The sequence below is a fragment of the Colletotrichum costaricense genome, assembly GCF_030867565.1.
Source record: "Colletotrichum costaricense strain IMI 309622 chromosome Unknown Scaffold_13.1, whole genome shotgun sequence".
NCBI classification, from domain to species: domain Eukaryota; kingdom Fungi; phylum Ascomycota; class Sordariomycetes; order Glomerellales; family Glomerellaceae; genus Colletotrichum; species Colletotrichum costaricense.
In genome coordinates this window covers 74,080-101,937 of record NW_026848242.1, presented here as the reverse complement: position 1 = coordinate 101,937, position 27,858 = coordinate 74,080, and the positions used below count along the sequence as shown (strand labels likewise).

The window sequence follows — 27,858 nt, the reverse complement described above, 5'->3', positions numbered from 1 at the left end:
AAATTTACCTCTGATCCGCAATCATGGGCAGCCAAGGCGCAATCACATGGCTTGACAAGCTTGAGGAACAGAGTAAGTGAAAATTTGCGCCTGGATCAACGTTACAGAAGCCTGGACACTCATCAACGTAACACAGTAAACGTCGATGTCGATTGGATGGATCCTGAGTACATCAAGAGCATGCCCATTGTCCCCCACGACCAAACAAGCAACCAGCTCTGGGTTGATATCCAGCTTGGCCATGAATCGAACAGGCATCTTTTCCTCGAGACTGCAAAGGAATTGAAGAATGAAGGGTGGCTCGCCATCTACACTCGCATGGTATCACTACATCAATTCCTCGTACCCTATGATGGTAGGCTGACATCGAATCCTCAGGCCGTTCTCATGTGCAAAAAGAACGTCAACTCTATCCGCGGCCGAGTCCTTTTGCAAACCCTCCCCTCCAACGCGTACAAGACACAGGAAACCCTCGATCATGCACGCCTTTATGATCGTGAATTTGCCAAAGCCGGCATCGGGCGCGATCGATACTGCATCAAAATACCATCGACTGGACCAGCTTTGAACGCTGCAAAGATCTTGTCCTCAGAAGGGATTCCCACCCTAGGGACAGCGATCTTCAGCTTGCCTCAAGCTATTGCTTGCAGCCAGGCCGGCATGCTGTACATCAGCCCGTATTACAATGGTCGGGTCAGCCCAACCACTTTATTTGGCATTATTTGCTGATTTCTGTCGCAGAGGTGCGGGCCCACGATGAACCGGATGTCCTCTGGCCGAATGTCGAGGACCCAGCAACGCAACACCCTATGTCGGCACGAATCATCCAGATCATCGAGACATACAAGCGGCTGTACAAAGAGACCGGCAAAGAACAGCCACTCGTCAAGAACGCCAGGTGAGCGCATATGAAACTGTTCTTGTTCCAAGCATCGCTAAGCTATTCATTCTAGCTTCATCTCAGCCAAAGAGGCTATGGCGGCAGGGGAAATGGGATGTCATTCTGCAACCATCTCCCACACTGTCCTTGACCAACTAGCCAAGCTTCCTTACGATGGTAGCAAACAGCCAGGCGAAGGCGTGCCGAAGCCTGTTCACGTCTACAAAGACATCGGTCCGACCCCTGAGCGGCTGAAGAAGCTCGCCACCATCGACCCTCTGGCAGCGGCCGAGTGGGACGGAAACCTGGCCCGTACTGACGTTGACTACCTCGCTGATGGCGGTGCTGCGCTGCAGAAGGCTATCGAGGCCGACCCCGTTACGACGACTCGGCTCTCAGATGCGCTGAAGCTCTTCATCGGCGGGGAGAAGAGCAGTCAGGGAAAGATTGAGGAGGTCCTGAAGCAGATGTGAGACGAACGGTATCGTCGGTATGTCCTGGGTACGAATGAGTCGTGAAGTGGCGTTCGTTAGAGTACATGAGAATCCGGGACATTGAAATAGACTATCCATGCCAAGAGACCCATTGTTGAGAGTGCTGATGTAATGGTTCTTCATCTAAGCTGGTTCGAGAAAGATAGTGAGGCCTGAGCAGAACATTCGGTAGCTCGATGGAGTTCTCGTCCGGGGCAGGAAACTGAATCGTGTCCATGTTGAGAAGCAGCGCCTGCTGTGTTGGGTTTACGTCGACGAACATTCGATAGTCGGCTGCTTCTGATGTCGCAACTGGCAGAGAATCCCGTGTGATGGTAGGTGGTATGATTGGGATGTCGTCTGGACTCGCAAGGGGAGGTTCGGGGGGGAACACTGGGAGATGAGTTTGGGTAGTCTGAGGCCAAGATGTGTCGCGCAATAAGTCGTCAAGGTTTGGGACTGGGTTAATATCGTGTGTCTGATCCACCTTTAGAAGCTGCGAGAGATGAGATGCTTCGCTCGGGTGGGTTTCGATTGTCATCGCAGCCCGAGCTTGACCACCACGAGACCCCTTGTCTTCGCTGGAACCATTTCCCTCGCGTATGTGATGGCCTTTTGCTTCGCGACTAAGCATTTCATCCTCGGTTTTCATAAGACCCGCAATATTAGAAATGCTTTTCGGCAGCCGGGAACTCGCGCCGGCGTTGCCTCTCCAGACATTGATCTCTGCCAACAGCTCATCGCGTTCTCGTAGCAAGGACTCAATATCGCGAAGAGCGTCGACGCATCGGTTTTCCAAGAGCTTGTGGCGGGCAATGCTCTCATTAACGACGACATGCTTCGATAGCCGCTCGGGATCAGTGTCTGCAAGGACTGGCAGCTGGCCGGCGAGTTCCTGTGGAATGGATGATTAGTCTGGTTACAAACTTAACAGCTGCTCCTGTCTCTCCCGTCAATGCTCACGGTCAGGCGTTCCTTGAAGGCTTCGCGGCGACCCCTTTCAAAGATGCGATGGGCGGCGCGGTCATCGGCGGAAAAGTTCCTGACGCGTTTTTTGGTGGACTTTTTGCCCGGCGCACTCTCCGGCAGCGGCACAGTCGCTGTTATGCCTTGAGAGACGGATTGGAGCGCGGTCGTATTCATGGGGCGATGTCCTCATTTGAGACGGCTATTCGAGAGGTTTGGTGCCATGCGAGAAGCTCTCGACAAAGCGAACGTCTGACCGAGGATGATAGTGAGCTGGATGGGTGAAGATCAGTCGTTGAATTAAGACGAACGTTGACGAGAGGGATTTGCGAGGTTGGCGTACACAGTAGGAGTAAGGCTATTGTCCGACAAACGACCGAAGAAAGGAATACCCATCCCCCCCCCCCCCCGCAGCTGGTCTCAGGATCATGTTGGCTGGGATCCCCGGCAATCATCTGGTAAGCTACGAACCCCGCATAAGCTAAGGACAAGAAGCCAGAACCACAACGGAGGGCCCAGAACTCAGAGGTGTCCATTCTACGGCCAAGTGGGTTGTGCTCCGGGGTGGCATCCATTCCATGATTCGGGGGGTTTCTTGAAGCTCCGCACGGCCAATTTCGGCCATGCCCGTCAGCAAACTTGCGCTTTGCAGCCGAGCGGATGTCCAGGCCGGGTGAAGCTTTCCATGGGCATTGGGAGCTCAGGATCGGGCCGCTTTCAGGACGGCCCCGCTTGGCCCAACGACATGAAAAATATGGATGACTTAGAGCAAGTCTCCTCAAATTTCATCAACAGCGAGCTTGGAAAATTAATTGATCCAGTTAACTCGAATTCCTAGGTAGAGGTATCGCTTTTGTGTATATCTCATTGAGCTGCTTTGTTACCGTCTTGACCTGGTCTTTCCTTTGCATAATTATAATAGCTCAAGCAAGTAATAGTTGATCGACCTAAACCCAGGGCTTTCCCTTTCATTTCATGTGATAAAAGTCAATTCCCTCTTGCAACGTTGGTCTGAAGTATATGTAACTGTTATTGGGCACAAACCTTATCATTCCGGACACGGTGCCCCAGAGAACCTTGTTGGAAAGGTCTGGAAATTCGAGGCGTCAGAGGCACCCTTATCTTGGTAATCTATGCAATGGAACTGCGAGGTACGAGCACAAACGCAAGGGTTCTATCGAGACTAGGTGAATAATATGTCAGGATGACAGAGTGAGCGTCAAGAGGAAGGTAACATGAAGGAAGTCCCGGAAACTTGAAGCTGAACGGCCAAGGTATAGGTTGGCTAGCGGGTGTTACACAGCATGTCCGCAGAAGTCTATTTTAGATGACATTGCACGCCTGATCATCCAAAGCAATGTCGGCACTTGCTTGGGAATATTTTGTCATGAGCATCCGATGTTTCCGCTCTGGAGCCGGTCTTAGAGTCGATAATAACTATCGAGTGCTAAGTCAAATGATGGAAAATGGGTGGTGTGCAGTATTGACATCGTGTTCTGGAATCCTCGGCCCTCTGGGGCAGCACTTTAACATCTTCTCAGGCACGGGCCAAACGGCGACACTATTGATGTCTTCGCCGGAGCGTCAGTCCCCTTTGGCATGGCTAAATTTGCCATCCAACTCGCTGGCTACTCCCCGACCGGCTACATGTCCGACTCAGCTGGATTGACGCGGGCGTATTCTGTTCCAATACTCCAGAAACGGGAGTTCGGCCGGCAGCTACAGGAACTTCAGCATCATTCCCGTCGTGTGCAATATCATTGCGGAATGCCCCACGCTCGAGGAGCCGCGATCCTTGCAACAGGTCGGTGACGGCGCCAGTGACACGAGTTCCTTGGCTCCTTTAGCACGCCGCTCATCAACAGCGTACGAATTGAGCTAGCTTCTACGCAGGCGACGTCCCCAGGACGGTATACCTTTCCTGAAGGCTCTTTGCCGACACTAGCGCTGGATTGAACGGACAGTTCGGAGCATTCCTTTATCTATCTACATCGGTATGCCTGCAGACTGGGCTGATAAGCGGGTGTTTGTGAACGTTACGCGGCGGAGCAGTCTCGGTCCTTACTAGTTCAAGTGCTCGGCTTTCGAGTGTCACGCCTGAGCAATCAGGGGGGCCATGAAGGATCACGTATTTTTTTTAGAAGAAATGCCAACGGATTATACGGCTTCCAGACGCCGGTGCTTTGTGTTGTCATGTTGAGAAGCCTGTTGAGTCGGTCGTGTAGGCCGGGAGGATTGTGCAAGAGCATGTCAACAGCAGCCGCAATGAACCACCGGGTAGCGATGATAATGCGGCCAAAGCGAGACTGTTGACGTGCTTTCTGCTAGGGCTTCACCCTGTCTTTGCGTCGAGAGATATGTTGGTGTCGTCGCCGCTTATGCCAGGGTACTTATGGAGAGTGAAGTGATGGGCACGATCAAGATCACGGTAATGGGCCTTGACCCAAACTATCTGGCGCGTGACGTTCCAGTGAGAGCAAAGGCGCATCTTTGAACGTGACGATCTTCCGTGTTGACTTTGAGCAGTTCTTTGGTGCCAAGGAGGTGAAATTTGTGATGACCGACCAAGAGAAGGAGAGCTGTGATGGACGAGTTCCAAGTATGAGGGCTTGCTGTTTAGTCTTGATCTTGGTGGGAGAGAGAGGGCATTTGCGCCTGGCGTCAAACCAAAGTCTTCCGATATGTTGCAAAGGATGAGTTGGCCATAGATGCTAGGGAATACATGTTCCTGGGGCTAATCGGATGTTTTCGACGCATGCATCGTTCTCATTGCAAAACACCACTGACTACTCGAGCGGTGCGCTTAGTAGGAGAACCAATAGATGTCCAATGCAATCACAGCAAGCTTATGAGTACAGTGACATAAAGGCCCCGTGGTGGTAATGCTGATTTCTTTGAGGAATTTATGACTTGACGTCTCAGTCCTTTATCGACAGCGTCAGTGTCCAATGCTCCAAGCCCTACTCTCTGTTTGGAGGAATTGGTGAATTTTCCTCTATCTGGGTACTTGTCCCAGGGACGACAGTTGTGACAACTTCTTGAGGTGGCGATGCATCTTTCTCGCCGGCCGAAGTCTCGTGTTGAACGACAGTCTCGGCTTTTGGCCGCCAGTACACACACGTGCTTGAGAATGTTGTGTATGTACCATCCTGTGGGAAGCGAAAGTGCTTATGCGAGGCATGCATGTCACTCATGCACTTGAACTCATCATCCTTCATCGTGGCAAATCTAGCAAAGTGTCAATAAACGTTGGGCGGCCATGGAGTAGCACCTTTACGCACTCATCCCAAACATCCCATCCTGTCCCGACAAACATGGCAGGCATGGCCTTCTCGAGCGTCGCCTCATATATTGGCCGGTACATGTGTACCGCAAATACCAGCGTCTCTTCATCCACGGCTTCGAATGCAGCAGGGGACTCGACAACTTCATGACCAAGACTGGTAAGAAATGCTCTGTCATTGGGAGTGAAGCGAGGTTCCTGGAAGGAGCACGAGATCGACTCTTTACACAATTCGGCTGGGTATCCGGTTAGCTGAGAGCTTGCAGTGCAGTTTGGTATACAGGACTGCGACGGCTAAGCGTAGGCATACACAAAACCTCGACGACGGTCAAAAAGGCGTCGAGCTGGATATAACTCCTCCTCTTTGCGTCCCAGCCTCCGTCCTCAGGATCAAACGTGCCCACACCGAGACACACCGCCTTGCGAACTCTCCGATGGCCTTCGTAATAGTCCCTCACCAGCTTCTTCAAACTAAGGCAGCAGTTTGTTTCGCGCCACTTGGACTTGAAGGAGTCGTACTCGGCCGTTATGTCGATGACTGACTTGTGGCTGCGGGGTTCAGTAGGCTTGGAGATTGCGCCAGGACCCTTGACAGGTAGCTTGGGGGCGCTTCGCCGGAGCCGGGACTTGGATTTAACGTGAATCCATTCGTCATCTTTGGGTTCCTCGGCCTTGGGTCGCTCGGCCGTGGCCATGATGGGCGTGTCCAACGGCGCGGGGTTATTGATTTTGCCTTGGAAGCAAGATGCTGCGCTGGTGGGATGAACTTTTTTGTCCGGCAGAATTCGGCTACCGCCTACTGGGTAGGACCCATGAATGCCAGTTGGCAGGCGGTGAAGACTGTGTAGCTTCGCAGCCATCTTACGTAAGGCAAGGAACGTAGGAGAATAGGGAGACCTGAAAGGTGCACAGAAGGTTGCGGTTGCACGCCTCCAGCTAAAATCTGACAGTGGCGTTGGTCCTTCCCGGCAGGATTCCAAGAAGGACCAAGGTGGAAGGATGAAAGGTTGGGAGGGAAGGCCAAGAATAGAAGCATCGACGTAAGGTACCTTATCCATCAACGTCCATGTTTCCCCCCAAATTCTGGGTGGAAAGAGTTCACCGAGACACTTAAGGTACCCAAAGACTCAAATGTACACGCTAAAACAAATCAATTCAAGTTTCTCATTCCGTCGGTCTTTGAGGCCACTCGCACCTACCTACCTACCTACCTACCTACCTACCTACACAGTAAGGCAGATATGGCAAAGTAGATACCTTTCCTTAAGGTACAGCACTTACATGTGCTCCGTGTCTAGCCAGGAAGCTGCAGCAAGCTGCAAACCCCTCTCTCCACAACATGTCGCTGGCCTCTGAGGTCAGACCCTGCCCGGGCCATCTTACCCACCCAGGTACTCCTTCGGCCACCCCCAAACCATGTCAATCTTTCTTCTTCTAGGCTGGCTTTCTTGATCAGCATCACCTCACAAGGCGGCCCAGACATCTCGGAATAGACGCAACCCACGCCGTCAGCTTACCGCCCTTCGGCTTCCATCGATGGCGGTCAGGAGGTCCCCTACGACGGGAATACTCTATGTCTGAACTTCTACTTTTTTGTTTTCTTTTTTACTAACCACATGGCAAAGAGTACAAGAGAAAAGCGAGCGAGGGCGAGCAAGCGCTCGTTAGGATTGACAGAGCCGACGCGTCCATGCCATTACGGTCCTTTCAACTCGGATGTTGCGCGACGGGATCGAATCATCACCGCGAGGTGTTGCACGAATCCAACACCAACAACCATCAACACCCTAGTCAGTCCTGTTCAATTCCAGTAAACCAGATAGTACGCCGTGTATCGTTGGATCACCGTCTTATTGGTTTGTGCCTCGACGAGACATGAGCGTGGAGAGCTCCAACAAACAGCCACAAGCCGAGGACGGGGATTTGCTGTGACAGCGGTGCCAGGTTGCATCTTGCAGCTAATGTAGTCTAAAGCCGGCGCTTACACTTCGCAGCATCCCTGTTCGTCGCCTCCCCCTCTCACCACTCATCGTCGAGATCCCCTCTGCCACCGAGGTGATACGGCGTCTCATTGGCCTCGTGCGCCCCCAAATACCTTCGATTGAATAATCCCCTGCCACTCCCGCAGCGACTCTCACTTTCATGGGCGCTTCTGTCTGCCATTGGTTGCGTCGCTAGCCCGGCAGGGGAACGGCAGCTATTGCCCATGGTCTTGCAGATGAAGGCATACCTACGTATACTACTGGCTACTGCAGTCTGTCTGCCAGTCCTCTTGTCCCTTTCCTGGTGTGACTGAGTGTCCCCATTCGCATTCACACCTCCACGCGCACGCCAGGTCGACCCGACTCGATTGGATGGCTGCAAGGTGCGAATCCAATGGTACGGCAGAAATGAACATCCATGGCTCGGCGGCTGGAACGGTCGGCCGGGCCATCTTCCTGACCTTGAAGTACGGAGTAGATAGTAACCTTACCATGCAGGCTCCCGCCCCCGCCCAAATATCATTCAGCCTGTCGTCTCTCATTTGCGCCTTCTCCCTTCTGTTCTTTCCAACTCGACTCACCTAGTGCCACCACCAGAATATTCTTTGATCTCACAGAACCCTTGTTCTTGAACAAAGCTGTGGACTCCCCTCTAGTTGGACTTGTTCTCGAGAATCTTTCGTTATCTCAAGCGAGGTTTGCCTCAAAAGCTCACACGAACCATCCGAACAACCAACCACCTCAAAAATCTCCAGGCGAGCTTGCAAGCCGTTCCGACAGACAGACAGTCAGACGAAAAGCTTGTGAAAGAAGAAAGTGTATATTTGTCGATCCGGATTCCAAGTGCAGAAAAGAGAGTGTTCGCCATTGGAATAAGACAATCGTGGACTTTGGACGGCCACCTTCCATACACAAATCGCCAAGATGCTCTTTTCAATACTATCAGCACTCGTCCTCGCCGCGACAGCGTCAGCCCACATCGTCATCTCATACCCGGGCTGGCGCGGTAATAACCTCATTACCAATGACACATTCCCCTACGGCATGCAATGGAACTACCCATGTAAGTTCTCACTCCTCGGCCGTCAATCACTTACCTTCGCTATCGCCATGGCTCTCTCCCCGGCCAAACTTCAACCCTCATACACTCTATAAGTCAAAGACTCGGCCTCACTAATCAATCCCCAAAGGCGGCGGCATGCACGTCACCCAAAACCGCACCTACTGGCCCACGACGGGTGGTGCTCTCGCCTTCCAACCAGGCTGGTTCCAGGGCCACGCCCAGGCAATGATGTATGCCAACATGGGCTTCGGCAGCGACGGGCCCGACGGCGGTCCCATCAACATGTCTTTCCCCATGGTCCCCGTCTTCCAAATCCTTGGTCCCAGCAAAAACCCTTACCCGGGCACCGTCTGCCTCCCGCAAGTGCCCCTCCCGGCAAACACCACCGTCAAGGCCGGAGATCACGCCACGATCCAAATTGTCGAGCTTGCTGTTCACGGCGCCGCTCTGTTCTCAGTAAGTCTTCCCTGCCCCTCTACCTCGGCCAGAAAGAGACACAGAGAGAGAGGTAGGTAGAAAGGTGCTAATACCGCAACAACAGTGCGTCGATATTGAATTCGCTGAGCCAGGCGACCCGAAAATCGGAAAAGTCAACGAGACAAACTGCTTCAACTCCACCGACATCGGCTTCGGCGACGTCTATACTATCACGACAAAAGAGTCTGGCGCGGGGTATGTGCAAGGAACATCCGCTGGCGCAAGGACGACAACGAGCTTCTCCGTCGCTGGTTTGCTCCCGCTTGTGCTCGGTGCGCTCTGGATCCTGCTGTGACTGAGCAGCACGGCCCAATTTTATGCATGAGTTGTTCTGAGAGTCGGATGGACGCAATGGATGGATTATACCTTGGGAACTATTGTACATTCTTGGGAGGCATTAAAGACGGCGTTTTTATTTTTATTTCATTTTTATATGGAGGGATAGCTTCAAACGGCTGCGGCCCGCAGGTGTTTTTTTTTCCCCTATCTTTTCCTCTTTGAAACGAAGTACTCATTCTTTTCTGAAGTACACCCCATCAACAATGCTCGCTTACCGCGGTCACAATTACAAACACGTTCAGAAATATTACGCAGACTGGTACTATAAGATGTGACAGAGGAATATCGGGATGTTGATTAGCACGTCTTCGTTGGATCCCCTTTGCAGCTCTGTCCGATAATGATGGCCAAACGATAACGCCGGGTTTATTCGTCATCCTCACATCGAACGCTTAGCTGTACCAGACGCTCAATTAGCCACACTGGAGAACGCCATGAACAGTAATCTACCGGTGCATGCATTGCTCTATAGGTAGCGGTCCAAGATGGCCAGCTACTTGACTCTGTATGATAACCGCAAACCCCCCTGGCGTCTCCCCCCCTCCCTCCCGTTTCGCCGGAGCGTCAGCAGGCGCGCACCCTTACGGCCATCACATAGCCGTCACCCAAGTCATGTTTCCGGAAACTCCATAAAGCAAGCTTCATTATCCCACATCAATCCTATCACACTATGCACCGTTCATAGCTGTTGGAGAGCTTCTTGTCCCACATGCTTCACCCGCGGCTCCGACACGCGGTCGATAGCCCCCTTGATCCAACCCTCGCCTCCCAGACTCTTCACCTCAGGTTTGTTGGTAGCAGCAAACGTTCCCAAAGCGACAAGTGCTCGGTAGATAACCTCCGAGTCGGATTGCGTAGAGAGTATCTTGCCAAGGGCCTGAATGAAACGTTTCGACTCTTGCTTGGACTTCTCCTTCGAGGCGAGCACGGCATAGTTAATTAGAGTAGTGGTCGCAGCAACTAGGACGTTGCGATTAGAAGGCCCAATCGCAGCACCACCGGAGATACCCAACACACGCTCTAGAACGCTCGCTGCAAGAGGAGCCTCCTTCGCGGCTAGCGCTCGACCCTCAGGGGAGCTGAAGATGTTGGCAAATGCCCTGAGTGCCATCATTGCAGAATTCTCATTGGGCGCGGCACCGTCTGTCGCCTCTAAAGCGCTGGTCGCAGCGATCTGGAGGAAAGAAGCACCGGGAAGTGAGAGTTTAGCAGCGAGAGGTGCCGGAGCAACACATCTTAACAGATCCAGGCCAGCGAGTCGCTCGGCATAAGGCCAGTGTGTCACAATCTTGACCACAAGATCGATGCCTTGTTGGTTAACCGCCGTCGAAGATCCAATGGCCTCCTTGACAGCCTTGAGTATGCTTTGCTCGTTGGGGTTCAGGGCAGAGTCCTTGCGACCAGACGAAATCATGTTCGCGTTGATTGTGAGAATTTTATTAATCATGGCATCGTATTTGCCGGCCGTGATGAAGAGATACTCGGTGTGCGGTAGGAGCTTGGGAGCTGAAGTTTCAGACTCGCCTGGGCGATATCTCGACTCGGTGCCGTAAGGATCAGCACCACCTGAGGATGCTGACTGGCCTAGAGTGGCACCTTTGGTGTTCTGTGTGATGAAGCCGGCCACGTTGTCCAGGTAGCTCAGAGGCAGCTCGTTGTCATTGAGAAACTTTGTCGCGGCGTCGTAAGGATTTTGGGATAGGTTGTAAGGCAGCTTCAAGGGTGGCTTTCCGTCCTCAATATCAACATCGAAAACGTAGTCATAAGACTTGCCATTGTGTTCTGTCTTCTTCCCGCTGCTTCCAGCGGAGTCAACTACGGTGCCAATGTTGATCCATTGTTGTTGACCTTTGCGCCGTTAGCCGTGTATGGGAGAGAGTGCTTTAAGATCAAACTTACTTTGGGACCATTGGTGGGCAGTGATTAGTCCATTGCCCTCGTTGATCATCTGCACCTGGCCCTCCTTAGTACCCGACCTAGACTGAAGGAACTCGGGACCAGGTAGCTTCTCCTTGTTGATGTCTGGTAATTGTTGCTGAGGAATTGCTGAAGCCTTCACCGACTCCTCGAACGCGGAGATGGTATCGGCACTGGCTGCCCGCTCAGAGTTGCGCGTGAAGACACGCGCGACACCATCACTGGCTCCTGTAATGATGTCGCCAGACTCCGGGTTCGCAGCAACAGCCCATACCGAGATGGCGGGATGTGTGATCGTCTGAACGCACTCGTTCCCCTTCCATATTCTTACAGTGCGATCCTCTCCGGAGCTGACTAACTCACCCGAAGGAAGACTTGTCAAAGCGTAGATGAAGTTCTCGTGGCCGATTAGCTCCCCAACTTGCTGACCATTCAGCTTCCAAAGCCTGATGATGCCATCGTTGCTGGCACTTGCAACATCAGCTCCGCTCGAATGGCCCTTGGGAACCTTTGCAAGAGCACGAATGACTTCAGGTGTGTGGATAGTTGACTGTGGTTCGGCGTCCCCGGCAATGGCGGAGGAAAGCTTGTAAATGCGGATGCTAGTATCGGCGCATCCCGTGACTACCGTGTCCTCGTCAAGAGCAAGGACAGCCCACACACTCTTATCATGACCGCTGAGACGAATCTCAGGTTCCCAGGTGTTGATATTCCAGACGATGGCCTGAGCATCCCATCCGCCCGATACAAGATAGGATCCCTGAGGCGACACGTCCAGAGTGCACACGTTTTGGGAGTGACCTATCAAAAGTCTCTCGGCGTTGTCACTCGGGGCAGCTTGGGGTTGTTTGACCTCGACGATTGTATCCTTACCACCGGAGGCAATCAGTCCCTCCGGGTATGATTCGGAGGGTTGAAAGTATGTGACAGCGTTGACGAATTCGGATGTTTGACTTGAGATTGCGGGTTCGAAAGTCGGAGGGGGGCCAGACGTTTGACGCCAGACTCGTACACTCCCATCTCGAGAAGCAGTGAGTAGGGTTTGAGGAGAAGGAAAGCTGACTGCCTTGACCTGTGGATTGCATTTGCATTAGCTGATGAATAGAGCGTTCAAGGTTCGTTTGCTTACGTCCGAGTCGTGGCCAGACAGCTGGGCGGATAGCTTGAAGTCTGTCGTCATTGCTGGCAATCTGTGATGGAGGTCGGGAAAAGTAAGTAGGTATCAGAAAGAGTCCAGAGAGTCCGAGGGTGGCTCTTTAGGTGGAAAGCTCGCTCGTATCGATTCGAGGTGGTGGGCGGTACCTTCCTTGCCTTACGTTATGGAGGGGAGATAGGTAGTCAAGTAGGTAAGGTAGCTAGACGATGATGACGGAAGCGGGAACGCTGAAGCTCCAATGCGCCACAGTACCTACATACCTCACGGATACCTAGGTAGGTACTGCGGGCCTTCGGATACCGTCAGCCACATCTATGGGGCCAGCAAGCAAAGCAGCACGTGGCTTCCAACAGGCAGGGCTGCCTGCAAGCCACACTGCTAGGACGCTTACCTCAGCAGCTCCCCCTCTTAGGTGTTAGGTATTAGGTAGGAATAGAATCCGCGACCTGCACGGAGCAGCGCGGGGTCACTCTGAAGTTCTGGCTGCTCGTGGCAGGACCGGCCTGGTTTCAGGGGTCCATCGAATCTCCTTGACTCCTTCCGAACAAGGTACAAGGTGTGCCTTTGTACCTCCTTTCATGGAACCGGCTTCCAACAAGTAGGTACACTCTCACATTTCGCACCTGCTCTTGCAGCGGCTTCCATCAAACAATCGCACCCGACATAATCCAGGCGCAAATCGGCCTTGCTCCGACTCGGGGAGCCCCCCACTATTATTTCATCTGCGCCGCTCTCCCATTGCTTCTCGCATCCTCCTGCAGCTTTCCCCGTCCTCCTTTTTTCTTTCCTTTCCCTTGACGTGCGTTCGCTCTATTTCCTGGAGCTATTGCTGCGCTGCTTGCCCTCACGCGATCCATCGTACCTACTCCTCACGATATTTACGACGTAACGGCTGTATCTGACTGACTCTCCTTGACTTCGTTTTTTCCTCATCTCCTTCGACTGTCAATCGCCAAAAAAAACAACAAAAAAAAACAAAGCATCCAACTTGTCGACAACTTGATACCCATCCACAGCGCAAACGTTGCGATTGCGACTCTCACGAAACCAACAAGCACCTAGCACCCCGAATTCCTCCCCTCAACGACGATATGGCTGCCGCTGCCCCTCCCGCTGCCGAGACCTCGCGTCAATATGTTCCTCTGACCTGCCATGGCCACTCTCGACCTGTTCCTCACGTCTGCTTCTCTGGCCTTGAGAAGGGAGAGCAATACTACATGATCTCTGCTTGCAAGGGTAAGCTGGAGATAAATGATCCTGCGCTGCCACCAGGGTTTTGCTAACCCTGTCGCAGATGGAAATCCAATGTTGCGCGATGGTGTTACTGGCGATTGGTAGCTTCCTCCTCCAAGACCAGTTGACCGCGCGTGGCTGACGAGTGCTCACACAGGATCGGAACCTTCATTGGCCACAAGGGTGCTGTCTGGCAGGCCAGATTGAGTCCTGATGCCTCCAACGCCGCAACCGCCTCTGCCGACTTCACCGCGTAAGTCTTATCACACGTCACTCATACTCCGAACCGTGACTAATGACCAGCAGCAAGGTCTGGGACACTCATAGTGGAGAAGTCCTCTACACCCTTCAGCACAACCACATCGTCCGCGCCGTCGCTTACCCACCTGACAACTCTGAGCTCATCGCCACAGGAGGCATGGAGAAGAAGCTTCGCGTCTTCGACCTCAGCGATTTCGCCCCCGATCCTAACTCTCCCACCGGTACGCCCATCACCGTGCCTGCCTCGGCCGGCTTTGAGATTGGCGAAGGCACCCATACTGGCTCCATCAAGTTCATTGCTTGGACCAAGGATCCTAACACGATCGTCACTGCGTCCGACAACACCCTAAGGTGGTTCGACCTGCCCACCCGTAACGTCATTCGTCAGGAGGTCCTCGACGGCGAAATCAAGTCCTGTGAGCTCGTCTCCCTGGCGCCCGAGCACACCTCGCCCGGTGATATTGGAGGCGGCCTTCCTGTCTTGGCTGTGGCCGCCGGCAAATGGGTATACTTTTGGGGAGGCCCGCAAGCGATGGACGAACTCAAGCGCTTGGAACTGAAGCATGGCGTTGCAAGCGTCGGTTTGGACCTCAAGGGTCGCAAGATTATCATGGGCGAAGAGCCGGGTACCTGGGCACGCGTCTGCCGCTGGGACGACGCTGGCGAGATCGGTGAGTTGGTGGATAGAAACTTGGAAGCAGGATACCTACTAACACGCTATTAGAAACTCTCAAGGGGCACCATGGCCCCATCTGGTCCATCGCATTCTCCCCCGACGGCAAGCTGTACGGAACTGGCTCCGAGGACGGCACGATCAAGATGTGGAAGAATTGCGACGGTTTCTACGGTCTCTGGCGTGGTGGTGCCCCGACTGCTGAACGTAACGTGGACTAGAGGAGCACGTCTTCCAGCACAGTATCTCGCAGCGAAGGAAGTGACGCAATCACTCCAACAAGCAGCAGAGTCTCGTCGGGCTCGTTCATGGACGGAGTCTCTCATTTGAGCAACAACTCTGTCACCGAAACTCCCGCAATTGCCCACCAGCTGATGGATCGCTTCTTTGCCACGGCGACGAGCAAGCTCGAGGCTGGGATCCCCGCCTCTAGACTCATTGACAGAGACTCTCATCAGCACAGAACAGAGTAAAGCCCTCTGAGATGCTGGCTCTACTAGTTCAGTTGGTGGCCATATGTTTTTTTGTAGAAAAGCACGCACGAGCAAGCCAACAATGAAGGATTGCTTACAGCGGCCAAGGCTTCGAGAATTAGGCTACATGAATGCCACCAATGGCGGCTAATGTTACAATAAACCATGTACAATTTGGGTTCAATGACATGACACAGGCTGTGGCTAGTGGTGCGGCGGTGCGGTATGCCTTGCCGTAGTCCCCATCCGTTACTATCATTGCTTTTCTTCCTCAGCTGAGTCTCTTTAGGAACGCTCTTTGTCTCGGGAAGCCAGAAGCTGGCCTGGTTGCCCCCTCAGTAGATCAACAGATGGGACATCTGTTGATGATATCGTGATTAGCGAGATCACCACTCATCCCATTGCACAATCACAGATTTTCGGCGTTGCAAAGCCTGCTACGAGGATGATAGAATTAGGTGCCCCGGCGGCAGTGATTAGCGAAGTCCGGTTTCGTCGCTTGAAGAGCCTGGGTAAAGTCCTTTGCGAACTGCAAAGTTCCCAGAAGTAAGCTCCAGCATCACTTACATTCACTCCACCCAGCCTGCCAGACGACAAGATCCTTTGGGCAGGCAACGTTACAGAAAGGACAGCGAACAACGACTTGCTCGAGACAACTCGCGACATAAATCACCCAAGGAGGCTTGGGTGTGGAACTAGGAATTACGCTTGAGAAAGATCTATGATGTACTATGTACAGCCCTCAAAGAGTCGTCTGGAACACCCAGTCAAGGGAACAATTGATCATCGATAGTATTAGTAAGAACGTCCCTAGTAGAAGTCTCGCAAGCCTAAGGAAGGCTAGTCATAGTCTTCGACCAGATACCCAACAGTATAGACTCTAGACTTGCCGAAATCGTGAAGTACGCAGCAAATTCAAGCTATTCCTTGTTTCATAGCGTTCTATCCAACTTCTTATTATGTACTAACTTCTCTCAGCATTACGTAATCCTCCCTGTCTCCTGGGGTAGTCTCTTCATTTAGTCTACGCTTCTGTTGACATGGTTCTTGGGGGTTTAGGACTTCTGCCTTTGCAACGAAAATTTAAGTATGTCTTTTCCGTACTCTACCAACAGAACTTGTTGTCAAGATGTGGACCTTGTTTGCAGTTGTGGCTTAGCTGGGGAATAAAACTTTTCATGTAATTTTCCTCTTTCTCTTAAGCTTCTTTCTCCCTTCAGGTGTTGAATAGAAGAGGATCGATGATGTCAGTATTTAAGAGGAGTAGCCTTACGCTACCCACTTTAGCTACCTATCTTTTGTCTCTTTGGTAGGTAAGTATATATGGCAAGATGCCGTATAGACGCTTTTTGTGATATATTGGTGCATCTCCTATGCGTTTGCTCTAGATTCATATCGATTACTCCTAAACAATGTATTATCTAGGATATCATTCATCGGTAAGTCTTGTAGATGCTCCTTTCTGTGGCTAGGAGGCTACTTTCGTTGGGGGCTTAGAATTATGTATTTCAGTGATTGCAAAACTAAACGGCCTTGACCCAACAAAAAGAGAGAACTCGGTGTATTACTTGGTTCCTTTTAGATTATAATTCAAAAAATTCACTGGTGGTATTGGACGTGCTATGGATTTGCCAACCTTCCGCGTATTGACGCGGGCTTGTCTGCCGCGAACAATGTTGGCTTTCTATCCGACAAACTTCATGAGACTGACGTCAAATAGGCCATCAATGCGATCATCTGAGGCCTTAACTTGACGCCCCTGGCCACCCAATTTGAAGGCCCTCGTTCAATACGGACACATGCCGTCCGCAAATGCCGGCCCGAGGGTGGGATCCAATAGACGTTTTAGCCCTCAAGTCTAATCTACCACTGGCGCGGACTCTCAGGCTTGCGGATTAAGACTCCTGCAGCTTGGTCCAAGTTGAGACTACGACTGCTAGTTCCCGAAACTCAAAAGACCGGATTCCGAAGCACGGAGCTCCAAATGTCATGTTCGACATCCGAAGACCACTAGTCAATGCTATTCGCGGGGTTGGGATGTTTGAGAATGTATATTAGTGTGGAGATTTCTTAATAAGTTTCCGTGGGTCAGCGTGTCTGTCGGGGACAGAAAGCAACCGAGAGACCCATATGGAGCTCAACAGATACTGTTTAGAAACCATTCTCTTCTGAAAGACCTGCGACTACGGAACATTTCCATGAGGCTAGGTCCTCTCATCTTTTCAGACAACTAGCGTTGCTTATCATAAAGCTACTTGGCCCAGATACGCATCCAACAAGCCAAAATGGATCTCCTGCCGCATCCAGACGACATGTCTCGTTTCTCAGACTTCACCATCCTGACAACGATTTACAAGACAATTTCAGGCCACTCCATCACCAACGATGTCCTCATCCCGAAGAAGCTGACAGAGGCCTCGAGCCCGGTGATCTCACCATGCCCCATAATACTACGCTACCACGGCGGCGGTTTTATCGGCGGCGCGAGTCTCTATCCCGGATTCTTCGCGCCTTGGCACATGGAACTCGCGGCACGCCACTCGGCTGTAATTGTGAGCCCGAACTACCGTCTCGCGCCGGAGTCCACTATCGAAGACCTCCTCGAAGATATAGAGGATCATTGGGCCTGGGTTCATAAGGAGCTAGCCCCTTTTCTCAAGAAGGAGCTTGGAGGCCGCGTTGATGTTGACACGGATCGGATCCTGACGGCTGGTGACAGTGCGGGAGGCTACCTGAGTATCATGACGGGCTTGTCTCATGCCAAGGAAATCCGGGCTGTGACAGCCGCCTATCCTTGCATCGACCTTGCCGACGCACACTTCATGGAGAAGCCGACGGCTCCGGTATTCGGACTAGCCCTGCCTCAGAGCATCGTTGACGACCATTTTGAAAAGATTCGTAATGGGGAGGCACCTTCACTCATCTCCAACGACCGAAATCTCGAGAGGGGCCTCCTCATGTTTGCTAATCTTCAACACGGCGGTTTTCCCAAGATGTTCCCGCTCGAGAAGGAGCAGCTTTTTCCGTTTGAGAGGTTGAGGGCTGGGCAGAGGTTTCCGCGCGGTGGTGTATTCGTGTGGCAGGGTGCTGATGATAGTGTTGTGCCGGCGAAAGGAAATGTCGCGTTGAAAGAGTTGGTTAGGGAGGTTGACCCTGAGTTGGAGTTCAATCTAGCGGTCCAGCCTGGTGAGCATGGCTTTGATGCTATGACGAAGGTTGATGAAGAATGGATGGCGAGTGGGCTGAGGAACTTGGTGAAAGCATGGCTACAGTAGATTGTCTAACCTGTCTAACCTGGATGCTACGTTAGCGGCATCAATAATCATGGACTCACGTTCACTGCTAGGTGTGACTTTAATTGGACTTCAATGCCCAGTAGCCTACACTCCTTTTCACACCATTGTCTACCTGAGACCTCCTGTGTTCATCGTATGAGTGAACTGTAGCATTTCGAGAAACGACATGCTCACATGCCTCAGTACCATTTATTTACCCCGGGAAAGAGTCTTGAATTGTGGGAAACTTTGAGTATTATAGATGTAATCCCGTAGCGTCGTCTTCCAAATGGGCTTGTGGGTGCGCGAGAAGGACCTTGATTCTAACATTGAACCGATCTCGAGAGGTGATGTTCATGTCGGTTATCCAGCAGCAGGTAGTTGAGCCGGTTTCAGAAATTATCGGCCAGGATAATTAGAAAGCAATCATAGCATAAGTAGTTTGAGGTGGTTGTTCAACCCTTTAGTTTGTGCTCAAACAACGGATTCAGTATTGAGGATTCCACATGAAAAGCTAAGCCTCGAGGTTTCCAGCTATATCAACATGAAGAGGCGGCTTCCGAAGCTGGATATAATGCTTCAAGTAAGTAAGGCATTACATGATGATTTCCAATATCCTCAAGAAGGGCAATTTGCTAGATGCCACAGACCGACGGCATTCCCGAGCCTGCCGTGAATGCTAGTATCATGCTGTTCAATAATGGCGGAGTATTTCATCTAGGTATTTGGATATTGAGCCTTCCTCTCGACAGCTTTCACGTAAGTCCTATTTACCTCCGATCCATACATAGGTTGCTCACGGCTCTCTCAACATTGCGTCACCCCTCACCCTCAAAGTTTTGTTCTCATTGTCAGTCGAACCAAGTTCGCTGGCCATCTCATACCTCACAACTTCTGTTCCATCAGCTTCATAACGATGTTGCTGAGCATTCATAGGAAGCTCGTACTTCCAACGAAGAGGAGGAGAGGGCCCGATTTCTTGAACAGCAGAAAAGTTCCCCACGTCGCTTGCCCCGGCATCACCGCTCCCATGACCCTGTTTCTTCTTCCGCAGGTGCCTCCAGATAACCCAACCCACTAGGCCCATGATAGCCAGCGTTCCCAAAACGACGCCCACTGTAATGCCAGCGACTACACCGGTAGATGCGCTGTTATTCATTCCACTAGAGCCAGGTGACGCGGTTGGGGATGCTTCAACCAGTGTAGCAACTGCCGTCAAAGTCGAAGCTGTCGACGTAGGGGATGTCGATGTTGTCGCCGAGGTGGATGCTACGGAGTTGGTAATGTTGAAATAGTGGCAAGTAATGTCTCCCACTGAAGCACTGTGGTTGAACATCTGAATGAAGTACACAGGGCTCAAAGTCGGATCATGGTGCGAAGGGAAGCCAGTAAAGCTGACCGTCCAGAGCATGCCCAGCGCACGCGTGTTTGCTGCATTTCTGAGCTCTCATCCAAAGAATCTCTCGCAATGGATTGACCTACAGATAATTGAAGCATACGTTGCTTTACTCTTTGGATACGTCGCTTCATGCCAGATGATTAAGTCGATTGCCGTAAAGTCCGTTTCCCATTGTAGATCAAGTTGGGTTCCCAACGGGTAAACAGGGTTATCTCGGAAGTCACCTGAGGGACCCGGACCAGGCGGTCTTCGAAAACGGTTTTCGGAGTGTGTTCCGTGGGCCGAGAGGAGAAGGCAGAGTGAGACGCGACCTAGAAGATGCATGACGAGTGTGAGTCTCTCAAAGCCTCCGATTATCGCTGGCTTACCCAGTTGCTCAATCAGACGAGATGGATGGAGCGCAGGTCGAGGGATGACAAAGGGAAGATGCAGAAGAAACTCATTGTATTGTCCAGCTGCCTGGCTTCCAGATCCAGAGGTATTTAATACCAGGGAAATCAGGCTGCGGCCAAAGCTTCAGCTGGCATGCAAGGTCGGAAGCAGGCATGCGAGTAGCTCCGTCCACAGGCATCGAGGCTATGGGAAACTGACAGGCATCCTTGAAGGACACTTCCAATCACAGATCTCAAATCTGGTTGTCAGTCCTCCTTGCGATCCGCTGGCGCCGATGTGTGCAGCTGCACTGACTAGACTCAAGTCAGCTGTTGCGTGCGGCGTAGTCCAATTATGTCTTGCGCAGAAGAGATCCTTTATTGAGAACGTGGGTACAGGCTTGCGGCGAAGGTCTTGGCGCCAACCAACATGAGTTTGGGTTACTTGGAATCCATTCCGTAGGTGGATGTCGCCTATTGCACAATCTCTTTTCCAAAAAGGCTGACTGTGTGGACCCATGGTGCTGCGTATGATTCATTCGTTGAGAGTCCGAAGAAGAGTATTACTGTTGTATTGTATTCTCAATGGGATAAAGACGCTGTCACTCAAAAACTACTCCAATCTCTAGTGCTCAGTCATCTATCGGCAGAACCACACGAACTCCTTCCTTGATTTGCCCTGTGACTCGGTGTTAGACTGTTGTCAATTTAGAGTTGTTTATTGTTTGAACTTACGATCTACGTATTTGATCACTTGATCGTGATTCTTGCAGACTGAGAGTACGTCCGGGTTAGTTCTCGCTCTTTGAGATTGACACACCTTTGCTTGGAATTATCTGTAGTTTGTCGAGGGGGGAGAAGTCGCCTACCATGCATGCCGTTCCAACTACCATCTCCAGGCCCGTTGTCATCCGCGTCCGTAATCAGATGTGGTTCAAGTGCCAGATCCGCTGAGCACATGGTTGCTTGTCTCAGATAGTCAATGCAGTGATAGAAATGGATATCAGCCTCGGTTCTAGACATGTCAGTCTTGTTGGTGACCATTTCAGAGTAGATGCGTCCCATCATGAACTACAAGAAGTCAGTAAATGTATCTCCAAGGAAGCAATAGAGTTGAACCGTACGATGCAATGCAATTGATGGGTCATGGTAGTGGTGAAGAAAGGGCCATCATCCTCGGATTTCCAACCGGCACCAGCTATACCGGTGTTAGTGAATTATCAATCTTGTAGTTGAGGTCTCAGCTAGTGGCGTTACCAGGCAAAAGCGATCGCCATTGGTTCAGCGTAGCTTCGGAAAGAAATTCTGTTGCGTTGGGAGGCACCACGGCATGGTCGGCATCAAATTTCTTGATCTCGATCGGGACTGAAGGTCACAACAGTTAGCTTAGCGGACCATACCATGGCTTAGTCTGGGGGCTGACTTACATTGCGGGCCAGCGCCTGTGTAATCGCCGCCAATTTGTGTCATTCGCGACGGGAACTTGGCGTCTTCAAACTGATAGTACAACAATAACGACAGTCCTAGCGAGAGACCAATATTCGTGAGGAGGAGAAGCGTGTCAATAAGCCAGCGATATCTCCGCAGGAGAATTTTGACCTCTTTCCAAGTGCTTCCTCCCTGGTTCCCTTTCACGTTCAGGTCTATTGAGTGCCATTGCTTCTCATCGCCCATGAGTGACTCGTCGACTTCAGTAGTGGAATCATCGTAAGTATCCGAGTGCGATACTGTTGAGTAGTGGTTGCTTTTGGGGGGCATTTTGATCTTGGAAAAGAGAGTAACAACGGGAGGCTCAACGTGCTAGAAAAATGCAGAACAAGGGAACAATAGCAACCGCACATTGGTTTGTTGAGAGGATAATCAAACCTGGGGACCGCCTTGGTTTTGTCTACCGTAAGATCCGCATACGGGGTTCTCTCTCCCGTCATATAGGATATACCGGCTCATTTTGCTCGGCTACAATGGCTGTTTGAGAGCTCGATTCACGAGCGAGGGATGGCCATCTCATCATGGAAGCGACGATGGCCGATGAAACTCCGAACGAATCTTTGCACTCCTGAGTACTGGTTTCCTAGCAGAGAAGGTCGGGTGGGCTTGCGATGATCCCTGCTCTTGTCATCTGTGCTCAGCCAAGCAAACCCTTTGATACATCTGGAGTGTTGCGTTGACGTGTTTCATGTCTCTCAAGTGCTAAGCGCAGGACGGGCTCTCATGAAACGAGCCCTAGCTTGGGGCTGCAAGCAATTTCTGCACGTCTATCAAGACGGTTTGTGCATGGAACGACCGTAGAATATGATTTTAGGACGGAAAAGTCAATCCCAAGTGATTTCAACTCTACAGTAACATACCTGTAAACGTAAAGCCTGAGGTATCACGCAAGTGCGAGCTTTCGGGCTGGTGACATGTTCTTGGGGTTGGGAGATTTGCCATTTTGGGGGGGCCTTCAGTCTGAGCCAGGGGCTTAAACGAAATCTGGAACACGTGTGATGGGGCCCAACTGCGTCTCACCTGCCTGCCGATAACCGAGTCGATCCACACTAGCAACCTCTCGCTCTCCACGAGCACTGGTCCGAGAGTGCTCATGCTATTGACTAAGATGAGACATCAGCTGGCAAATTGAATCTCAGTTATCAGAAGCACGTCTGTCCAGTTTGAAGACGATACATACTATTCGGTGAATGGCTTCATCGTAGCTGAGAATCGGGCAGAACGATTCAGTTCAAGATGTTGCATCAAGAGTATTTACATGGATAAAGGAAGGATAATTGCTAATAGTCGTGATTATCAAAAACTTCTTAAGCCTTATCTTTACTCAAAAGATGCATATACGTAAAATGAGATGCTCGAGGGATACGTAGCGTTCCGCTCTAGGGTAAACGTTCGTCGAACTGAACAAGACAATAAAGTTGCATTATTACCCATGTACGCCGCCCTTGCTTAATGACATAAAATGCACTGTCTTCCCTCATAAGTATCACTATCGGAAGAGTTCAGAACTTACCACGTTTTCACGACTTAATTCTTAGCCCGGTATTGTTCTTACTTTCAAGGGTACTCCTTTCCCCCATGAAAGCATGAACAAAACAAATCAGAAGGATAGCAACGTCGCGTAAATGGGATATAACGGCAGCGGAGGGCGGTTACGCTAGTCTTATCTCTGTACCTTAACTATCTTCATGTGTCATTAACTAATCTTAGACGATAAGCGTTATGAGGCTTTTGTTGCTATGGTAGAATTGGAGGCTCTGTTAGTACTGCTAATCGCATCAAAATAGAAGTTCATAAGCACTGAGTGACGTCCGATAGCAATGATATAATACGTGTAACTTCGTCTTGTAAACGTTCTATACTACTGTGATCGTTGCAAGTGACTTGACCAGTACCTAAAATGTTATAAGCGCCACCTTTCCTCGAAAAGAATTACTAGATGGAATGAAGCGATCTCGATATCGGTTTGCCATTCCAGTAGACTATATGGATGCTTTCACCCAAGGCTTTTAAGCCTCAAGGTCTCTTGCTTCTGGACCGACTGTTTCAGCCCAGATAGAACGAATCTTTCACTAGAAATCTGGCAAGAAAGGTCTGCAGATGTCATTCAACTAGATACAGCTGGTGAAGTTTTCGAATACACGATGTGCCGAAATGGATGCTCCTTAGACTTCGGAACCCGTAACGGCTCGGTAGCACTGCGACTACAGATAGTACTCAAAAGACTGGCGTACATAAATGCGGCTTACTGTCGTTTATCATATCATATAGGTGTTTTTTAGCCTGCCATTACAGCGCTGACATAAGCTCATAATTATACCTGATGGGCGAAAACAAGAAGGATCGTACATCGCTGTGAAGTTTCCGGGCACATCGAAGCCAAGCCTTCGACATCCGTGGCCAAAGATTTTAACCTGTGTGTACTCGTTCGAGTTTCAAAAAGAGTCTATGTTTCAAGTCCATGCATAAAGTCCACTTAGTTGTGTTTGAGACTGGCTCAAGCATATATAGCCACACTTGGATGAAAGTTGATAGCAAATAAACCTGTCTTCGACGCGCTGTCGAAAGGGCTCTTACTTCCACGTCCCATTTAGGGCTACTGTGATTCGTTACGAGCGGTTGTAATTTGAAGAAATCACAAAGCTCTGGTCAAGACTCTCTTCTAGACTACCGCAGCTGCGAAATCAGGCCTTCCACTTAGCATCGGTGCATGTGATGCAGGTCATACGAGACGGGCTTGGAAAAGCACCATCATGATGTGAATGAATGACTTCCGAATGGGGATTATTGTTTCAGTTACACTGGAATGACTTGACTTGAGGCAATTCAGTTGGTGTGAATACACTACTTGAACCTGAGAAATCATACTTCGTCTGGCTTGTTGATGTACTGTGAACTTGGAGGTACAAGTATCAGATTGTCTGGCGGTTACATAACATTTAAACGAACTCCCCAGCATTTCAATAATGATTATGACGTGACGAGAGATTCATAGAGCGTATATCATCGTTAACCTACCCTTCGATTGTGTTGCAAAGGGCTACATTAGCTCTGCCCATTCGACGGTGCTTGAAGCACTAATATGGCAGATCAATACCCATTTATGAAATAAAGCTGCAGAAGCTCTAGGAGAGAACACAATTTTGATCCAAGTATCGCAATACTGCACGCGTTAGTCCCAGAGTTTGGGGATAAGGTTGCGGGAGTGATTCGCAAAATATCTAGGTTGAGCCTCTCAAAGTGGGAGATGATGGGCATTGGCGGGAAACGTCGGGAGAAAGGATGCCGGGCACTAGTTGAGGGTAGTTGGAGACAGATAGAAATGATGGTTCACTTCACTGAGAGTTGACTAATGGCGCTATGGACCTACATATTGGTCGAGCTGCCTTTTTCGCAAGTCGCCTGACTCGCCGATACGAGGTTTTGCAGTCTCGCAGAACCTCTCAGGAGAATAGGACGGTGGTCTGTGTATTTTACGAGGGTTGATCAGGCCGGCGCAAAGCTGGACGCTGGAAGAGCAGATGGCAGGCAGAATGTGGCGTCAGGTGGAGTGTCAGCAATATGGTAGGTAGAAGAGTGTGGCGTGGCTTTCCTCACTCTTACTCTCGCTTTCAGCTGTGTGAGTGAACACTCGTGGAAAAGCTCAAATTATTACGTAGCATCAATTGTCCCAGAGCAGAGGTGAGCGCCGATGACTGAAAGGGGAATCCATCCTGTTTGAAGCTATTTGGTGATGTCATGCGTAAAACATGGGTTAGCGTTGCAGCAGTACTCCGTAGGGAGAGTGAAGCAGGGCCGGTGCTGCTTCAGTGTGCTTCAGGTTTGGTGTTTTTGGTAGGGGGGTTCGCGGGAGCCAAAGCATAGAATACGACTACGGTGAAGGCGGAAGGCGGCAATGGTGATTGAGATGAAGGGGCACTGAGAAGCCGGGGACTCTTCAAGAGTGATGGCAAAAGGGACTTCCTTGCTGATTTTAGAGGCAGATTGATTCAGTAGGGAAGGTTGCTGGGGTTTCTTTTTTTGAGAGGGGTCGGGAGCTTTTGCGGCACTGGAGGGAGGAAGTAAAATAGCCAAAGGATGGGATGACAGTTTCGGATTTTGCTGATCATCGCTGTCAATCCGTACAAAGCTACGAGCGTACCCAACACGCAGAGTTGCGTGAAGTGTTTACGGGCGGGAAATGATGGGATTCGATTTGCGACAGTCTGATTGTCTGGAGGTTGGTTGTGTGGGTGGATGATGCTTGATTCTGTGTGTTTGCTTTTGATGGACTTGGTTGCATGTGGGCCTGACGATCACCGGCCCCCCGTCGTATTTTGCATGACTGAGGACGATACTTTTGTTGGAAAAACAGACTTCTGTCGTAGCGTTGACTCGGCAGCCGTCAACGACCTGGTGGTCGGAGCATTGTCGGTGAGGACCCGCGTTGCTGACGAAGTCGGTTCTTTCGCTGTTCGCGAATGCTGTCGCTCAGGTACGGATTACCGGCGGGCACGCATTCGTACTAAGTAAAGTGAGACGAAGAGGTTGGACGACAAGAACGACAATCGAATGGATGGATCAGCGAGGGCGGGGGGGGGGGGGCTAGTGAGGGTCACGGGCTTCCAGGAGAAGTGGTGGGCTGGTTTACTGTGTATACTGCAGTACCTAGGTACTCGTAGAGAGGGGCGCAGCCACACCTCAAATAGACAGGGTAGGCGCCAGCGGTCGCTCAGCCAACCACGGTCTGTCCATAGGCCCGGAGGGACAAGAGCCAGCCAGGGCTCCGGCCCACTAAAGAAACATTCATTCAGACTCGTGAGTGGGCACACTCAGTTTGCGGTCAGCGATTTGTCGCTGGTCTTACTTAGATTGCAGTCGCAAACGTGTCCCAAAAGTGAAGCCCCTCGAAGACGTCCGGTTGGTAGACGAGTAGCTGGTGTAAGGGGGACGTTTAGCAGTGGTGACTCGAGTGCCGCCTAGGTACCTTGAGCAAAGCACCGGCTGCTTTTCGGGGATTCCTTCATCTGCGGTCTCTGCACGGCCGCTTCCTTATGCACCCAACTTAGGTACTCTTTAGCACCTTGGCCTCCGCCATCTCCAACGGTCTCAGCTGTTCTCAGCAAAAGGCATGGATGATGGCCCAGGTTTAAGTATTGTACGGTAGAAAGGCAACCAAGGTAAGGCAAAGTCCAAAACAGAGAGTGGTGTTTGCATCTCATGAGCTTACTGTGTACAAGTACTGCGTACGGCTGGAGAACGAGAGGCATGGATCAGTGGCTGCACAGAAAGGGCCGCTCTTTCCCTTGTTGCCCCGGCCGGGGACTCAAAATAAACCTGCTTGGCTCGGGCTGCCTTGCTTTTTCCCAGCTTTGCAGCGGGCCTTTTGCCCCCCGTCACTGTGGTGTGGTATGTGCCTCTCCTTTCCCCTAGTCTGCTTTTATTTTTCACTCCGAGAAAACTACCTAGTCGGATACCAGGCGGGTCTGGTATTGCCTGGGCTTAGGTTTTTAAGGTGCAAATGCAACAGCATTCACTCCACTCTCTCAGTCTGATCCCATCATCCTAAGGCGCCCCCCTGTCCTGGATGACGGCACTCGGCAAAGCAGATGGGGTCAGGGAGGAGTCCCGTGAGCACAGGGGCTGGGGCTCGGAGGGGAGGCAGGTATAGCTAGGTTCCTCCTCCCCAGATTCCAGCTTGGAGGGACAAGGCTGGGCCGTTGTTATCGACGCACCATTCCCGTTGTTGTCGAGACTCATGAGGCCATATATGGTATGGAGAACGGGTGCCAGTGAAAGGAGGCGGCGACCAAACCAATTTGCCAAGGAAGGATATCTGTAAATGGCTATGGCAGTTACTTCCTCCCGTGAAAATGCCAATCTGTCCCCAATCTGTTCACACAAGGGAAGAATATGGCTGAGGAAGGAAGCATTCACGAGAGGTTACGGTACCTAGGTACGGGGTGCTTTACATTGTAGGTACCTTTGCTTCAGCTGTGCCTGCCCCCGTTCCTGCCATCCCATCCTGTTAGAACTTAAAGGCCCCCCAATTTGTCTCACACGCGGCGCATTTTGCCTCTTTTCGCAAGTCCCGCGGTATACATAGAGTCTTCCAAGGTACCTACGTATATCGTCGTTGCAGCTTCGGTACTACGGTACAGTCCCTCTCC

The 27,858-nt window shown here is 51.2% G+C and overlaps 9 protein-coding genes across 9 annotated transcripts; 4 read left to right on the top strand and 5 right to left on the bottom strand.

Moving 5' to 3' along the window:
* Positions 1–23: 23 nt before the first annotated feature.
* On the top strand, positions 24–1,353 carry CCOS01_11455 (transaldolase; the record flags this gene model as incomplete). Its single annotated transcript, XM_060459608.1, has 5 exons — positions 24–72; positions 137–321; positions 379–688; positions 742–898; positions 954–1,353. The coding sequence occupies 5 exons, from the start codon at positions 24–26 to the stop codon at positions 1,351–1,353; spliced, it is 1,101 nt and encodes a 366-aa protein (XP_060309439.1).
* A 91-nt stretch (positions 1,354–1,444) lies between these two features.
* Positions 1,445–2,496, bottom strand: CCOS01_11454 (uncharacterized protein; the record flags this gene model as incomplete). Its single annotated transcript, XM_060459607.1, has 2 exons — positions 1,445–2,248; positions 2,317–2,496. 2 exons carry the CDS (start codon positions 2,494–2,496, stop codon positions 1,445–1,447), a joined length of 984 nt encoding a protein of 327 aa, XP_060309438.1.
* Positions 2,497–5,279: 2,783 nt separating this feature from the next.
* CCOS01_11453 (uncharacterized protein) lies at positions 5,280–6,297 on the bottom strand (the record flags this gene model as incomplete). Its single annotated transcript, XM_060459606.1, has 3 exons — positions 5,280–5,547; positions 5,601–5,838; positions 5,913–6,297. The coding sequence occupies 3 exons, from the start codon at positions 6,295–6,297 to the stop codon at positions 5,280–5,282; spliced, it is 891 nt and encodes a 296-aa protein (XP_060309437.1).
* Positions 6,298–8,508: 2,211 nt separating this feature from the next.
* On the top strand, positions 8,509–9,419 carry CCOS01_11452 (uncharacterized protein; the record flags this gene model as incomplete). Its single annotated transcript, XM_060459605.1, has 3 exons — positions 8,509–8,647; positions 8,775–9,103; positions 9,189–9,419. 3 exons carry the CDS (start codon positions 8,509–8,511, stop codon positions 9,417–9,419), a joined length of 699 nt encoding a protein of 232 aa, XP_060309436.1.
* A 723-nt stretch (positions 9,420–10,142) lies between these two features.
* Positions 10,143–12,560, bottom strand: CCOS01_11451 (uncharacterized protein; the record flags this gene model as incomplete). Its single annotated transcript, XM_060459604.1, has 3 exons — positions 10,143–11,311; positions 11,363–12,452; positions 12,510–12,560. The coding sequence occupies 3 exons, from the start codon at positions 12,558–12,560 to the stop codon at positions 10,143–10,145; spliced, it is 2,310 nt and encodes a 769-aa protein (XP_060309435.1).
* Positions 12,561–13,516: 956 nt separating this feature from the next.
* On the top strand, positions 13,517–14,924 carry CCOS01_11450 (WD repeat domain-containing protein; the record flags this gene model as incomplete). The annotated part of the gene is made up of 5 exons (XM_060459603.1): positions 13,517–13,772; positions 13,831–13,870; positions 13,927–14,022; positions 14,076–14,701; positions 14,755–14,924. Coding segments are annotated over 5 exons (1,188 nt in total), but the record flags the coding sequence as incomplete, so codon positions are not given.
* Positions 14,925–17,461: 2,537 nt separating this feature from the next.
* On the top strand, positions 17,462–18,451 carry CCOS01_11449 (uncharacterized protein; the record flags this gene model as incomplete). The annotated part of the gene is made up of 1 exon (XM_060459602.1): positions 17,462–18,451. One exon carries the CDS (start codon positions 17,462–17,464, stop codon positions 18,449–18,451), a length of 990 nt encoding a protein of 329 aa, XP_060309433.1.
* Positions 18,452–19,247: 796 nt separating this feature from the next.
* On the bottom strand, positions 19,248–20,174 carry CCOS01_11448 (uncharacterized protein; the record flags this gene model as incomplete). The annotated part of the gene is made up of 2 exons (XM_060459601.1): positions 19,248–19,882; positions 19,934–20,174. The coding sequence occupies 2 exons, from the start codon at positions 20,172–20,174 to the stop codon at positions 19,248–19,250; spliced, it is 876 nt and encodes a 291-aa protein (XP_060309432.1).
* A 679-nt stretch (positions 20,175–20,853) lies between these two features.
* On the bottom strand, positions 20,854–21,979 carry CCOS01_11447 (uncharacterized protein; the record flags this gene model as incomplete). Its single annotated transcript, XM_060459600.1, has 6 exons — positions 20,854–20,900; positions 20,957–20,995; positions 21,091–21,292; positions 21,346–21,419; positions 21,479–21,586; positions 21,649–21,979. The coding sequence occupies 6 exons, from the start codon at positions 21,977–21,979 to the stop codon at positions 20,854–20,856; spliced, it is 801 nt and encodes a 266-aa protein (XP_060309431.1).
* Positions 21,980–27,858: the final 5,879 nt, after the last annotated feature.